The sequence below is a fragment of the Archocentrus centrarchus genome, unplaced genomic scaffold (genome assembly GCF_007364275.1).
Source record: "Archocentrus centrarchus isolate MPI-CPG fArcCen1 unplaced genomic scaffold, fArcCen1 scaffold_41_ctg1, whole genome shotgun sequence".
NCBI lineage: Eukaryota > Metazoa > Chordata > Actinopteri > Cichliformes > Cichlidae > Archocentrus > Archocentrus centrarchus.
The window spans coordinates 955,406-972,220 of NW_022060267.1; the positions used below are offsets into that span (position 1 = coordinate 955,406).

The 16,815-nt window shown below is 42.7% G+C and overlaps 2 protein-coding genes across 3 annotated transcripts in view; both read left to right on the forward strand.

Moving 5' to 3' along the window:
• LOC115776948 (NLR family CARD domain-containing protein 3-like) overlaps positions 1-16,815 on the forward strand; it is a 507,515-nt gene that overhangs the window by 211,240 nt on the left and 279,460 nt on the right. The gene's annotated exons all lie outside the window — the stretch shown is intronic.
• On the forward strand, positions 13,258-15,683 carry LOC115776970 (uncharacterized). 2 transcript variants are annotated; one of them, XM_030724787.1, is made up of 7 exons: positions 13,258-13,368; positions 13,526-13,582; positions 13,728-13,823; positions 14,153-14,194; positions 14,353-14,382; positions 14,474-14,629; positions 15,039-15,683. In XM_030724787.1, exons 1-7 carry the CDS (start codon positions 13,315-13,317, stop codon positions 15,261-15,263), a joined length of 660 nt encoding a protein of 219 aa, XP_030580647.1. In that variant the 5' UTR covers positions 13,258-13,314; the 3' UTR covers positions 15,264-15,683. The 2 variants fall into 2 exon arrangements, with proteins under 2 accessions (XP_030580647.1, XP_030580648.1); XM_030724788.1 differs by lacking the exon at positions 13,728-13,823.

Here is a 16,815-nt window from a genome sequence, read left to right on the forward strand (position 1 = left end):
TCTATGCCATGGTGCTGGAAAGGAGGGTCCACCTGTTAGTCGAACCTTGGATCCAAGGGGAACAACACGGTTTTCGTCCTGGTCATGGAACGCTGGACCAGCTCTTTAGCCTCTCAAGGACATTTGAGTGTGCGTGGGAGTTTGCCCAACCGGTCTACGTGTGCTTTGTGGACTTAAAGAAGGCATTCAACCGTATCCCTCGGGGTATCCTGTGGGAGGTCCTGTGGGACTATGGGGTGTCTGGCCCATTGTTTTCACTCCAAATATTATACGTCATCGAGTCAGAGCAAATGCGCTCAGTGCTGCTGCCTCTGTCTATACAGCTCATATTGTGTTTTATAATCTTCTCAGTCTCCCAGGTGGAAGTGGAGTCAGGGGTGGGGTCTGTCCAGCTGCCTTGTAAAACCACACTTCACCTACGTGAAGACACTAAAGTGGAGTGGAGGGACAGAGACAACAGGAAGATCCATGTGTATCAGTATGGCTCTGACCAGCCTGACGAACAGGACTGGCTTTTCAAGCAACGAACAGAGATGAATGAAGACCTGCTGAAAACTGGAGACCTCAGTCTGACCGTGAAATACCCCATACAGTGGAACAGAGACATCTGCACCTGCATCGTCTACGACAGGGAGGGAAATGTCCTGATGAAGAAACAAGTGAAGCTGAAAGTCAGAGGTCAGTGCTATAGACACAGGTCATTTTGTGTTTCATGGAACATATGTGAATTGCACTTCTTACATAATCTAATTCAAACCAAAGATGTAAACATATGGCCCTGAGCTCTGAAGTGGACAGCAAACAAAATATCATCAAGAGCAGCATTTTGGAGGAGAAATTACTGTGAGGCAGCACATGGACAGAAAAAGAATTTAAAAAAATCACAGCCTGAAAGCTGCTTCGACTTTGATCTCTGTCTCCTGTTACCTTCTCCTCTGATCCAGTTCAATTTTATTTATTTAGCGCCAAATCACAACAGTCACCTCAAGGCGCTTTATATTGTATGGTAAAGACCCTACAATAATACAGAGAAAACAGTCAAAACGACCACTTATGAGCAGCACTTTTTGACAGTGGGAAGGAAAAACTCCCTTTTAACAGGAAGAAACCTGCAGCAGAACCAGGCTCAGGGAGGGGGGGGTCATCTGCTGTGAGGGTGCTGAGGGGAGAGAGACAGGACAAAAGACATGCTGTGGAAGAGACAGAGATGCAGAGTGATCTGATTAAATGCAGAGTGGGGTATAAACAGAGTAAAAGAGATCATCTGCTTCTGTCCTTCAGCTTTCTTTACAAACCTGCTGCTGTCTGTACAGCTCATGTTGTGTTTGTTGTCCTCTCAGACTGTCAGGTGGAGGTGGAGGAGGGGGTGGAGTCTGTCCAGCTGCCCTTCAGAACCACAGGTGACCTACCTGATGACACTAAAGTGGAATGGAGACGCATTGAACCCAAAACATTAATGAATGTCCATGTGTATCAGAACGGCTCTGACCAGCTTGGAGAACAGAACCAAGATTTCACAGGCAGAACCAAGATGACTGAAGACCCTCTGAGAACAGGAGACCTCAGTCTGACCCTGAAACAGCCCACAGAGAGAGACAGCGGGAGATACAGATGTAAGGCTAACAGGAAGGAGAGTAACATATGGAGGGAGAAAACCGTGCTACTCAGAGTCAAAGGTTTGATTGATTGATTGATTGATTGATTGATTGATTGATTGATTGATTGATTGATTGATTGATTGATTGTTTGATTGATTGATTCTGACTGTCTTGTGTCTCCTCTGCAGGGAGAGCTCAGGTCCAGCATCAAACAAGGATCATCAGGAACAGAAGCAGCTCCATTGCTCCAACTCCTCTGATGGCTGATCAGTCAGTTTGATCTGTTTGGTGACTGTCCATCAGATTCCTTCCTGACATTTTGTTTAGATGCAAGTCTGACTGGATCAATAATCAAACAAAGAATGAACAAAGAAGCACATTCTAAATGTTGTTCATATCAAAACACACTGAAAGTTTATGAAAAAGTTACTTTAACAATGAAAGATGGCAACACACAATCCATAGACACAGCAGTTCAGTGCTTTCTGTTTCAGTGCTTCCATTGGCTTTGTTTGTGGTCACTTGTCCTGACAACATCCTGCAGAACAAACACCTGCAGCCAGCACAATCTCTTTAAAATAGGACTAAGCAGTGAGTGGACTGTTACAGCTGGGTTTCTCTTTAACCAGCATCCTGGTCCAGCATCTATGGAATACTGTGTCCACAGGGACAAGACAGAGATGGCACAGGAACAGGAAGTAAAAGCAAGACTGCATTGCCAGCACACTGATGATGCTGAAGAGGCAATCACACAGTTCGCCTCTTTCTAGCACTTTTGTCTCCAGCACAAGATTTCTCTTAAATAAGATTTAAAACTTTGAGGCGGCAGGTTGCAGTGAAGAAGATTTACAAGGACAGCTGCATTCATTCACTCATTCCAGATACACCAACTGAGCTAGCAGACCACAAGGTACACTATCATGACAGGGCCAGGGGCTCCAATAAGAGCAAAGGAGAGGGGTTCTGCCTGTACAGTTGTGGTCAGAAGTTTCCATCCATCATCATGGCCATTAATGTCATGGTAATTTTGGTCTTTTAATGATTTAGTTGCACTGTTCTTTTTCAAGGGTGGAATTGTTGTACAGAATATATATTTAATTACTTAATTATTTAATTTTCTCTAATCCACACAGGGTCATATATATACATACACACACACCAATAATAAGTAGGTAAACGTCCATTAGCAAGTTACAACTCGACCAGATACTTTTGGTATGCATTAAAAGCATCTGACATAATTCTGGCTGGATATTTGACCTTGTGTCATGATCCTGGGCCGGTGGCCCAGTGTTGAGTTTTTGTGAAGTTCTGTTTTCTGATTGTTCAGGATTTCTGGAATTTTAGTTTCTTTGTTTTCTGTTTGGTTTTTCATGTTCTGGTTTTCCATGTGCTCCTGTGTATTTTAGTCTTGACCCTTCTGTGTTTAGGTTCCCTTTGGTTTAGTTCTCCCTGTTTCTCTTAGTGTCTCTCCCTTGTCTCATGTCTTGTGTTTGGTTGGTCATGTTCTGATTCCCTCTGTATGTCGGTCTCCCTGTGTTAGGTCTGCATGTATTTGGTTAGGTCACTTCCTGTTTTATTTTGACGATCTTGTGTTCATTGTGCTTTGTGTTTGGGCTTACTTCCCCTTGTCTTGTTAGTGTATTTCATTCACCTGTGTTGTCACCTGTTTCCCTTTTCCCTCATTATGTCTCAGTGTATTTAAAGTTCAGTGTTGTTTAGTTCCTTGTCGGGTCGTCAGTTAATCATTGGTTATTCCTGCTGTGTGCTTCATGTTACGTTTACGTCTATGCTCCAGTTTCTTGCTATGTTGTGCTATTAAAGTTTGGATTATTAAGCTCCTTGCCTTACGAGTCCTGCATTGGGGTCCTCTGCCACGCTAGCCACAGCCCAAAACCTGACACCTTGTTTATATGATCACACACTAAGGTTAATTATGGAGTTCCACAGGGTTCTGTGCTAGGACTAATTCCATTTACATTATACATGCTTCCCTTAGGCAGTATTATTAGAAAGCGTTGCATCAATTTTCATTGTTATGCAGATGATACTCACTTTACCTATCAATGAAGCCAGATGACGCACATCAATTAGTTAAACTGCAGGAATGTCTTAAAGACATTAAGGCCTGGATGACCTCTAATTTCCTGCTTCTAAATTCAGATCAAACTGAAATTCTTGTACTCGGCCCCACAAATCTTAGAAACATGGTGTCTAACCAGATACTTACTCTGGATGGCATTACTTTGGCCTCCAGTAACACTGTGAGAAATCTTGGAGTCATTTTTGACCAGGATATGTCCTTCAATGCACATATTAAACAAATATGTAGGACCGCTTTTTTGCATTTGCACAATATTTCTAAAATTAGAAACATCCTGTTTGCTGAAAAGCTAATTCATGCATTTATTACTTCTAGGCTGGACTATTGTAATTCATTATTATCAGGCTGTCCTAAAAGCTCCATGAAAAGCCTTCAGCTGATCCAAAATGATGCAGCTAGAGTACTGACAGGGACTAGAAAGAGAGAGAAGATTTCTCCCATATTGACTTCTCTTCATTGGCTCCCTGTTACTTTTTTGACATTTCGCTTAACCCTCTTCATTGGAGGGGAAGGCGAAATGTCAAAAAAGTAACTTAAAGGGCCAAATTGTATGTTATTTTTGACATCAATTCGCTGACCGGAAGTGGGCGTGGTCGGATGTGGCTCGCGGGCCGCAAGTTTAGACACCCCTGCATTATACCGCACCGCCCCCTAGAGCTGTGTTGATCTGTGTTTTTTGATTATGGAGTTTCTATGTTCTTTAGAGCCCCCCCCCCTTCCTTCTGGTATGCAGGTGAAACATGATAGAGACTTCCTGAGCCAGGTAGGTTTCATGGTTTGAACAGTGACAAATATACAGAAACCTTAGAAATCAGGAAGGTGGGAAACACTTTTTCATGGCCCTGCATTGATTCCATAAATCACTCTGGTCATCCACCTGCTGCGGAGAAGGTCCCCGGTTGGAAAGAGATGAATTCACCTCGGGGACAATTCCCCAAATCATCAACGGTCACCTCAGGATGTTTGGAGCAATCATCACTGAGTCTCATCTGAGTTTTGAGTTATTCTCTGTTTGTTCCAGAAAAGCAGGATTATTGGGCTTCACTGGGAGACAGCAGTTATCTGTGTAGAGTTTGAAAGAGCCCATATCAAAGGTGTTTGGGTGTGTGCAGGCTTGTTCTCTCTCCCTGTCTTTACTGTCAGGTGGAGCTTATTACCCATGTCTCCACCTGTGTCTCCACCTGTGTTGGAGCTGCCCTGTCCCAGGCTACTACTCATGCACATTATTTCCAAAATTTGTGATGGTGTTCTCTTATTTCCTAATGTGAACTTGTGAAATACTCATATTCATGTGAAACAGCCAAACATTAACTAAAACTGATAGACTCACCGATTTTAAGTCAAAGAGACTAAATTTCACCGTTTATTTATTAAAATAAAGTTTGTTTTATTGTAATAAAATATGCTGAGGCATCATTTTATTACATCAGTGATGCTCAGTCAGCTAATATCAACTCCCACAGTATTTATTCAGTATCACACTGCAGTCTGTTGCTCTGACTTTCAGGAGTTCAGCTTTGCTCAGTCCATTACAGCCAGCAGCTGTTAGAGAGCACACAGTGAGCGCAGCAGTGATAATCATTTAACATTATATTATAAAGACAGTGCAGCCTTTGTACAGCAAAATACGTCTTTCATTAAATTATTCTGTCTGCAGAGCGGACAGGCGAGATACCGACTTCACTGAGGTCAGCTGCATTAAACTAAAGGTTACTGGAGGGTCCGCTTGGCTGCTGGTAGTGATGAGAGTGTGAAACTGAAGCTTCGATACGTGCTTTGAACCCTGGGCTTCCAACTCCAGAGAACCACTGCTTCGAAGCTTGTTTCAGGACGTGACATATGACATCTGAAGCAGCAACTGCTTTGTTCTCGGAATGAATCAGCTGACTGGTTCAGGTGATTTGCTGGTTACGAGTGAAGGAGCGAGAGCGAGACAGTCAGCAGGTTCATACTAACACAGTTTCAGCTTGTTATGACCAACAGTTACTGCTGAGTTATGAATTAAAGACAACCTTTGCTGGCTCGTCCTTTCAACATAATGACGGACGCTGTCGTATCAAGATTAACACAAAAGCAGTAGTTACACAAGCACAGCCATTTAATGCCATGTTTTCCCAGCACTCTGCTCAATAACACAACACACACATTCATCCATCTTTATTTGTAATAGAACCTGATATCATGATATTTGGTCATAACGTGTGTGCCTAATACATGACATTTCTAAAGCCGGAGAAGTTGTCAGCGAAAAAAGAATTCGCCAAAATCAGTGGAGAAACTCTTATTCCTAAACAAAAACCTCTGAATTCCTATCCCCAAATTTCATGACTGTCTGAGTTATACAAGCACAACCCACCTTCCCTGCACCTATTTTGTTTCCTAAAGCACACCCTCTCTCAATCCCAGATACTAGTCAGCATATGTCTACTCAATCAGCTGAACATATATTGACAGAGTTTGTCGTCTACTATTTCACCACTAGATGTCACTAAGATGAACCTTTGACTGAATGAACCCACGTTCAATACAACTGTCAAAGTTGCTCAATACTGCTTTATTGCTTCATTTGGGCATCACTAGAAAATAGCTTCCTTTTATACTCTCCCTGCCACAGGTGAGCATCCGGATCAGTCCAAGTTTGGGTGTAGCAAACAAATGAAAACCAAATAATCACATTCACCAACACCAAACAAAATATAGCAAAAAGAAGGGGTATTTACATATATACAAATGCCTATAACTAAGTCAATGACCTCCCCTAACCTGGAACTTTGGTTTGCTCCAGGGGCTCATAAGCAGGTGATTGAGCTCCTTTCACTCTATGCTCCACATCCTGCTGAGGAGACAACCAGGAGAAGGTGAGTACTGCTAACATTAATATTTATAACTCAGAATCAAAGTTTATGAAACAGATCCAGTGATGGGGAGATGAAGCTTCATGAAGCATTGAAGCTTTCCGCCCAATCAGTGAACCCAGGAGTGAAAACTTCACAGTGCTTCCTTTGCTCTACTGCGCCATCAAGTGGACAGTTAATGTAAAACAGACTGATTATAATCAGAAAGTGGCTCTGGTGCATGAAGCTTTGAACAGAATAACTGAATGATTTTTTTTTTATGGTAAAAAATAAATCCTGAGCTAACTAATATGGTGTCTGTATTTATGATACAGTGATGGGGTCAAGAGGGAAAGTGGAAATAAACTGGGGAGAATGATAGTAATGTGACTGTAATCGTGTTACTTGGTTTGTAACTGTGCTCATGTCACTAGTGACATTTTACTTATTGGTTTTTATTAGAAATAACAGCTTTGCCACAGAGCTGAGCTCCAGGCGTTTTCTTTTGTTTGAAATGATTTTGCTTCAGAAAATACAGATGAAGCTGGGTAATAATTTATTATTATGTGCACACATTATCAGGAGAGATCAGCTCAAAATGTTCCCAGACAGTGAAAATCTCCTCCAATAAAGAAACAGCTCAAATAGACTGCAGACAAACACACAACAGTCCCCAATACCACAAACTGTGTGTGTGTGTGGGGGGGGGGGGGGGGGGGGGGGGTGCATTGCATTTCGCTGCCCCTTATAGTTCAAATCGCACGTCACCAACACAAGCCTCGATATGCACTACACAAACATCTCCCTCAATTACTCGACACACGCTTCGAAGCCTCGACACATCACTAGAAACAGATAAGTTATGAACAGTTCCAGGGTTTTCACAGGTATGGTGGCCAGTCCCCTCCATTTCTGTGCCTTTAACTGTCACTTTAACACAAAATAACTCAAAGAATACTCAAACAAACTTTCATATAGCTTCTTAAAATATCAATCCTTCATTAAACAATGTAAGCAGGTAAAGGTAATGAACCCCTTTACAGAGAGCAGCATGAAACATGAGGCTGTAGATTCAAAGGAAGAAGAACTCTATAAATCAAAGTAAATGAACGTGGAGTTTGATAAACTCTGTATTAAAGTAATGGAAACACTTTTTATGCCATTCAGATGGATGTGGTTGGTGTTCCTGCTCCTCATCAATGGTAACAAACTGAGTGTGTTTGAAGCAGACTGATCTGCACTCACTGCAGTGTAACCATCATCACACAGCCTCGCTGTGCCATCATTATGTGACCAATATTACAGTCAGTGTGTTTGATCCGACATCATGCTGGTGGGACACACACACACATACAGCGACACACAAAGTGCACAGACAGCAGCATTAATGCAAGAAATTAAACAAACTGATGATCTTAACTATAGTCAGCATGAGTCACATGACCTCAGGTTGACCCTCCATCTACACTTTACACATGAGTGGTTTGATGTTTTGTGTCTACAGGATCCAGATGAGGCCGTTAACAGGCGACAGTGAAGGGCACAGAAGAAGGAACTGATAAGCTGCTACATGCTTGCATATTTCAATAACTGTGTAACAGGGTTGTTGAACCCTGAGTATAAAAAGTGGACTGAGACAGAGAGTGGAGTCAGACTTGTGTGAAGCTGCACCGACTGACTGTATTAGGCAGCTCCGACAATTCTGAACCAGATTAATCTGTACCCTGTGTGTGATGTGGCTTAAGTAAAGTGAGCTCAGTGCACCCACCGACTCCAGCAGCTACGCCTGCTCCATCACTGAGGGACGACAAGAACGCAGACTGAGAGACATACAGCTGCAGGTCAAAGGTCAGCAACAGCCTCTGTAAATGACAAAGGTCAGACTGGCGAACAAAAAGGTATGATCTTACTGCCACGGCTAAATGTGGAGGACTGGATGGAAACATCACATCCACAGCAAACAAGAAGCTCGTTACACAGGAGCCACACTCAGACCTGCAGTTCAGAGTCACCTGACCCTGTACCTGGCTGGATCTCCATGGGAACTAAAGCAGGTTAGAAATAAGCAGCAGCCTTAGATATGGTTATCATATTGTTAGCCTAATAGCATGATTGCCTAAGTCATATTTTGGCCAAAATTGAGATATATATCTAAATGAATCTACACTGTTAGCAGAGTAGAATTAGGTAGGTATCTCAAAATATGCCAAAATATGACTTAGGCAATTATGCTATTAGGCTAACGACATGCTCTCTGACTGAGCGTGCTCAGACCCTGTACACCTGGTTAGGAAAGACACTCCTGGGATTATTCTAACGAGACAACACAAAGAAACAAATGTGTTTCAGAAGTTTCAAAAATTAATATTTGAATTTATGTTTTGGGTCCAAAAATAGTTAAAAAAGTGAATTTTTTTCTATTTGGAGCAAAAAGATCATCCTCAAGACAAAGTTTGAGAGGAAAAAGCAGTTATCAGCCAGCACCGCTGCTGACATACAGTTTGCTGAGAACACACCACAGTGTGTGTGTGTGTCTCTGTGTGTGTGTGTGTGGTTTGTGGCAGGCAGATAAACACCACTTTACACCCAACGCACTGATTTAGAAACAGATCGTAAGAAGAAAAACAAAAAAAGAAACAGATCGTAAACACACACACACACACACACACACACACACACACACACACACACACACACACACACACACACACACACACACACACACACACAGATACTCTCTCTCACACACACACACACACACATACACAAGGATACACAGATACTCTCTCTCTGTCTCTCTCTCTCACACACACACACACACACACACACACACACACACACACACACACACACACACACACACACACACACACACACACATAGTGGGATGTTTTTAGAAAGCTGGTGGTGAAACCCTGCAGGCCGACCACAGAGGAAGCTCTGCCCGTTGGAGCTGCAGCTCTCTGTGCTGCCACGACTTTGAGGGAAGCAGGCAGTGATGGGACAGCTGGGAGCCACCATGGCCAGTTACTGGTTAAACTGGTTTTATTCTGAGCTCTGAGGAGAGTCCAGATCAGACCCCAGCAGCAGTTCCTCCATTAGAGAACATTGTGTGCTTGTATCCTCCGAGCACACGTCACTCCGTCAGCTACACTGCTGAGGGTCCATATTCACAGAGCCATCACATCACACTAACCAAGGAACCCCTGAAGCACTGATCTGAAAACCTTCATCCCTTCAAAAAAACACAAGCACTTCCATGTTTACTAAGCGCTTTTAATTATTCAACATTCATACTCCAACGGGACAGTTGGAGTGCAACTTGGGGTTAAGTATCTTGCCTAAGGATACATTGGCATGTAGCCTGGAGTAGCCAGGAATTGAACCGCTGACCTTCCGATCAGTAGGTGACCTGCTCTACCTACTGAGCTACAGCCACCCTTGCCTGTAAAGATGTAAATCTTTGCACTGGGAATCTTTGAGGCAGACCTGAGCTGTTGAGGTGATGAGCTGAGACCGTGTTCAAGTGAAACCCACTCGATGTCTCTTCTTTCAAACTCGGGTTGTGGGTTTCTGCTTTGTGTGGTTGTGTGGCAGGAAATCCTGCTGGTTGTGAAATGTGTTTACTGCCAGCTGGATGTGTTGTTATGTTGGTTCACCACAGCTCCATCAATCCGACACACACACACACACACACACACACACCTACCTCATGGCCAAAGGTCTGTGGAGTATCTGTTAGTACTTTTACTCGTGTACTCAGACTGAGATGTGACCATCCTGCTGTGTCTGTGTTTATGCTCATGGTGTCTCCTGCAGACACGCCCACACCTGCCTGCTGAAGACTCTGATCTGACCCCCAATTCAATTCAATTCAATTTTATTTATATAGCGCCAAATCACAACAAACTGTCGCCTCAAGGCGCTTTGTATTGTGGGTAAAGACCCTACAATAATACAGAGAAAACCCAACAGTCAAAACGACCCCCTATGAGCAAGCACTTGGCGACAGTGGAAAGGAAAAACTCCCTTTTAACAGGAAGAAACCTCCAGCAGAACCAGGCTCAGGGAGGGGCAGTCATCTGCCGCGACCGGTTGGGCTGAGGGAAGAGAACTGTGGAAGAGAGCCAGAGATTAATATCAATTAATGATTAAATGCAGAGTGGAGTATAAACAAAGTAAATAAGGTGAATGAGAAACAGTGCATTATGTGAACCCCCCCAGCAGACTAGGCCTATAGCAGCATAACTAAGGGATGGTTCAGGGTCACCTGATCCAGCCCTAACTATAAGCTTTATCATAAAGGAAAGTTTTAAGCCTAATCTTAAAAATAGAGAGGGTGTCTGTCTCCTGAATCCAAGCTGGGAGCTGGTTCCACAGAAGAGGGGCCTGAAAGCTGAAAGCTCTGCCTCCCATTCTACTCTTAAGTATCCGAGGAACCACAAGTAAGCCAGCAGTCTGAGAGCGAAGTGCTCTGTTGGGGTGATATGGTACTATGAGGTCTTTGAGATAAGATGGTGCCTGATTATTCAAGACCTTGTATGTGAGGAGAAGAATTTTAAATTCTATTCTAGATTTAACAGGGAGCCAATGAAGAGAAGCCAATATGGGAGAAATATGCTCTCTCTTTCTAGTCCCTGTCAGTACTCTAGCTGCAGCATTTTGGATCAGCTGAAGGCTTTTCAGGAAGCTTTTAGGACAGCCTGATAATAATGAATTACAATAATCCAGCCTAGAAGTAATAAATGCATGAATGAGCTTTTCAGCATCACTCTGAGAAAGGATGTTTCTAATTTTAGAAATATTGCGCAAATGCAAAAAAGCGGTCCTACATATTTGTTTAATATGTGCATTGAAGGACATATCCTGGTCAAAAATGACTCCAAGATTTCTCACAGTGTTACTGGGGGCCAAAGTAATGCCATCCAGAGTAAGTATCTGGTTAGACACCGTGTTTCTAAGATTTGTGGGGCCGAGAACAAGAATTTCAGTTTTATCTGAATTTAGAAGCAGGAAATTAGAGGTCATCCAGGCCTTAATATCTTTAAGACATTCCTGCAGTTTAACTAATTGATGTGTGTCATCTGGCTTCATTGATAGGTAAAGCTGAGTATCATCTGCATAACAATGAAAATTGATGCAGTGCTTTCTAATAATACTGCCTAAGGGAAGCATGTATAATGTAAATAAAATTGGTCCTAGCACAGAACCCTGTGGAACTCCATAATTAACCTTACTGTCTGAAGAAGACTCCCCATTTACATGAACAAATTGGAGTCTATGAGATAAATATGATTCAAACCACTGCAGTGCAGTACCTTTAATACCTATAGCAAGCTCTAATCTCTGTAATAAAATGTTATGGTCAACAGTATCAAAAGCTGCACTGAGGTCCAACAGGACAAGAACAGAGATGAGTCCACTGTCAGAGGCTCTAAGAAGATCATTTGTAACCTTCACTAATGCTGTTTCTGTACTGTGATGAATTCTGAAACCTGACTGAAACTCTTCAAATAAACCGTTCCTCTGCAGATGATCAGTTAGCTGTTTTACGCAGTGAGGATGTAAAACTATTGACGAGATAATCAACCTCACTGGGAGCAGAGTTTAGGTAGCTGCTCTGCACTGTGTTGGCACATGGCACTGAAGAGCATAACAATGAAGGAATTAGATCCTTAAACTTAGTTACAGCACTTTCGGAAAGACTTCTACTGTAATTAAACTTATTCCCCACTGCTGTGTAATCCATTAAAGTAAATGTAAATGTTACTAAGAAATGATCAGACAGGAGGGGGCTTTCAGGGAATACTGTTAAGTCTTCAGTTTCTATGCCATATGTTAGGACAAGATCCAGAGTATGATTAAAGTGGTGGGTGGGCTCCTTTACATTTTGAGAGAAGCCAATTGAATCTAACAATAGATTAAATGCAGTGTTGAGGCTGTCATTCTCAGTCCCGTCTTCAGCCATCGAGTCCCTTTTAGATTACTATGCTCACCTGCATGTTAATCCTTCTTCGTGGTGCACACAGGTGATGTTTGTGATCCTCTGTTTTAGTCTTTCAGTGAAAACTCTGATCCTCAAACTAAAGCTGAAGACTCCCCCGATGATGAGGAGCTGAGAACCTACGTGGATGAAGCAATTACACATGCAGAGGAACCACAAAATCCCAAGAACGTCCCAAACCTTATGAGACCTGAATATCCATTTGCCTTTTCCCTGAGTCAGGAAGGCGGTTATCAAAGCACAGGTAGGTTAAGCCATAAGTAATAACTCCTGCATCAGAAGACGGAGCTCTGCACTAATGAAGGACACCAGAAACACAAAGGTTACAAATGTCACAGCTGTGACAGCTCTTACAGGTGTTACAGGTGTTGCAGACGTCACAGCTGTTACAGAGGCCTGCAGCGGAAGAAAGGAGGTTTAATTTCTCCATCAATGGAGAAATTAAACCATCATTCTGATGCTGAGCTGCTGTTTGAATCATAAACACGATGAAAGCAATAAAACACCCACATAACAACCACTTTCACTGCAGTAAATACTCGCACACACACCCTGTCAGTGTAAATCCGCCTGTTGTTGTTGTTGTTTTTGTTGATGGGCGTAACATCAGTAGGAGGGGGGGGTGGGGACTGAGGGTGACATGATGACATAACACTTCCTACCAAACACGATAAAAAGAGGAACCGCAGCGAGACTCAGTCAGAACCCGCAGGATTCGCTCCGCAGCACCAGGACCAACCTGGACCTTCAGGACCGCCTCGAACGTTTGTCAGGATGTGGCTGCTTCTGATGATCGTCAGCCTGCTGGATCAGAACCAGGCTGCTCCTGTAAGAATGCGTCCTATTGGTCGGTTCATCAGTCAGACATGAGGCACAGAGATGACTCTGTGTGTGTGTGTGTGTCTGTGTGTCTCTGTGTGTGTGTGTGTGTGTGTGTGTGTGTGTGTGTGTGTGTGTGTGTGTGTGTGTGTGTGTGTGTGTCTAGCTGCCAGGAGAACTCCACAGCCTTCAGCTCCTTCAAAACCAAATGAACCAAACAGCAGTGAGTACACAAACGTGTAGTTAAAGTATGTTATTCTCAGTTTTCTGCAGTAATGCAGTATTTCCCTCTGAGCTGTGACAGTGAAGTTCATCAGGTTGCTTGTTAGGTTTTACTAACATCACTGATGTGTCCTGTGTGTCTGCAGCCGTCCCCCCCTCCTGATCCCCCTCAGATATTAACTTCCTCCTCCTCCTCCTCCTCTTCATCATCAGTTTCCTCAGAGTCAAGCCAGAGTTCAGAGGTCAGAGTTACAACACTGTTTTCATCAGCATGTGACTGAATCCACGGAGTCTCTATTTGCAGCTCTGAGTCTGTTCATCTTTAATTGATTTTTAAAAAATGAAGTCTGGTCCTGCAAAGCAGCTCATGCAGGCGCTCTGTTCAGATGTTTATCTTCTGATATGTGAACATGACTTAGACGACTACATTACCCATAAGCCTCTGCAGCATCAGTCATTGTATAACATGTTGGTCCTTTAGTCCTGTGGCTGCAGTTCAGTGTGTTCTGTCACACGTGGTTAATACCATCTGACAGAGCACCTAAATGAGGCTGTTTGGATGTGTTTACAGGGTGCTCAAATGCTGAGAGAACGGCTGAACCTGGAAAACACGGTAACACCCCCCCCCCACACACACACACACACACACACGTGTTTTTCTGTCTGTGTGCACCCCGACCTAAGCAAATGTCCTCATAATGCAGAAACATCCTTACTCTTACCATACCACAATGTGTGATGTCATAACGTGTGTGATGTCATATCCTGCAGGCTGTGGAGCAGGTGGACTCCTCTCAGGAGGTGAGCTGTCACTTTGATTTAAATAAAGTTCATTTTAATGAGTTTAAATGTTACATGTGTTTATGTGTGTGTGTGTGTGTGTGTGTGTTAGAGTGTGGAGCTCCTTCAGCCTCCCAGTTACACCAACAGCACCACCAGCACCAACCTGTGGTTCAATGAACTGGTTTTACTGGGAGAGAGAGTGGGTGAGCAAGACGGGGATGGAGAGAGAGACCCCGGAGACAACAGCGTGGAGAGCGAGCACAGGGTGACATCACTGTGACATCACACAACACCAAACAAAACTGTTCCATACGAGCTGAGATTAGCTGCTCTCGGGTCCTTGGGTCATGTTTTTTCTTCTGTGGAGTCAAACTTGTCATCAAAGCTGCTTCTTTAACTGAGACTCTTTGTGATGGGGCAGCTTAGATTGATGATGATGGACGTTACTGTATAAAATATAAACGTGCCAGATTTGAGCTAAACTGCTCATTTCCATCTGCAGTCTCTGTGCAGGTCACAAAGACACGCAGCTTGTCATTTTTAACTTGTTTTTTATCTTTTGTTCTTTGCTTTTCTTTGATTTCATCATTTGTTGTCCAGCTGTTGTGTTTAAATGTTCCTGCAAAAATTGACTCTGACTCCTCTCCTTCTGCTTTAACCCTGCCCCCAACCAGCCTCTGCTGATGACCTTTCACCACCTCCTGACGCGACCTCGGCACAGAGAAACCAATCTTATTTCTGAAGCAGCCACAGAGGGAGATGGTGGCGTGGGCAGAGCCAGAGAGAAAACATTTGAGCTTCCACGACTGTCGGACGACAGCACAGAGGGAGAACACGGGCTGACCTTTGACGAACCCGACCAAGGCTTCCATGGAGATGAGGCAGGGCTGGGGCTGTAACAAAGGCCCCGCCCCCTGTACTTTTAATACAATCAGTTATTAATCAATGAATGATGCAATTATTAACTACTGAAGCTTTAATCAATCATAAAGAACATGTAGCTAATTGTGTATGTTAAAGTTTATATGCATGTTTGATTTAGCAAAGTACAAAATTAAGCGCATTTTAACAGTGCCATCAAGTGGCCATTTATCACTTTATAGTGAACATGTATTTCGATAGTTCCTGAAGCTTTAAAGCTAAGTTACAGGAAGTGTCACGATGAAGGGCTGAAGTTTTAATGAACACCAAATCATCAAAAGAGGCCTGAACACAGTGTTAATTTTGACAGCAAATTTTGATTTAGTCAGTCTTTTGACTAAAATGTAATTTAGTTTTAGTCATAATTTAGTCATCTGAATAGTTTTAGTTTAGTTTTAGTATCGTAAGAACATAGTCGACTAAATCTACAGTGGATTTAGTCGACTAAAATATAAAGAGTGTAAATTGTAAATGCTTTTTCTTCAGTTCCCTTGAATTAGTAATTATACACACACAAAATTAAACATTTATTAAAAGTTATGGAATATTATTAATAATATTAACATTAGTGTTTCACCTGCTTCCCACACACCTGATCATTAACACCACCTTACTGAGATAATCCGAGCGTTTTACAGCAGGACGCTCTGAAAGGTACAGGGCAGTGTTCAGGACTAAGATTAGGAAAGGCTAATCCACCGCGGTGTGGAGATTTTCTCTAAACACAAACTGGGAAAAACACTTTACCCTGCATGACATTGAAATGCTGACCTTTGCATGGAGATCTGGGTGACAGGTTTGCAGATGTTGTTTAAGATGTGTCGTGTTTTTAGCCAAGATAGTTGCCCCACATGGTTTACACATCGTTTTGTTTGTCACAACGTCAAAGGACAAATGTGTCCATACATCGGGTCTTCTCTAAATCAGTTCTGATTGGATGTCGTCCTCACCAAGCATTTTCACCTAGTTTTCATTTGTTGACGAAAGAGTCAGTTAATTTTGTCATCATTTTTATCCTTTTAGTTGGTTTTAATTTAGTTATCGTCTCATTTTCGTCATGAAAAAAAAAGGGTCGTTGAGAGAAAGTATGACAAAAATATTTCGTCAACGAAATTAACACTGCCTGAACAGTGAATTTTGCATGATATGTCCCCTTTAAGGATATTTATGTTAAAATATTTGCCTGTTTTAATTGATTTCACTGTAAAAATGACTCAAAGTTCAAATTAAATTAAGATGAGTCGACTTTAAATCACATTTTAATCCTGTGCCTCAAGCACGATCAGCTTAGATTGGCTACAAATAAACTGGAGACTAGGGTTTAATATTTTTCCCGAAAATGACATGAATCAAATCCCGGGAAATGACGAGCCATTTCCCGGGAATCCCGGGAAAAAGTTTATTTATTTTTTTATTTTAATTAGGCCTTCTGTAGCCTGTGTCGGCCTTAACCTATTGTGATAGTGTAGAGGTAGCTTTCCAGCTATGTCCTGTTATGCCCAGTAGGGGGCAACGTCGGCTTGATTAACG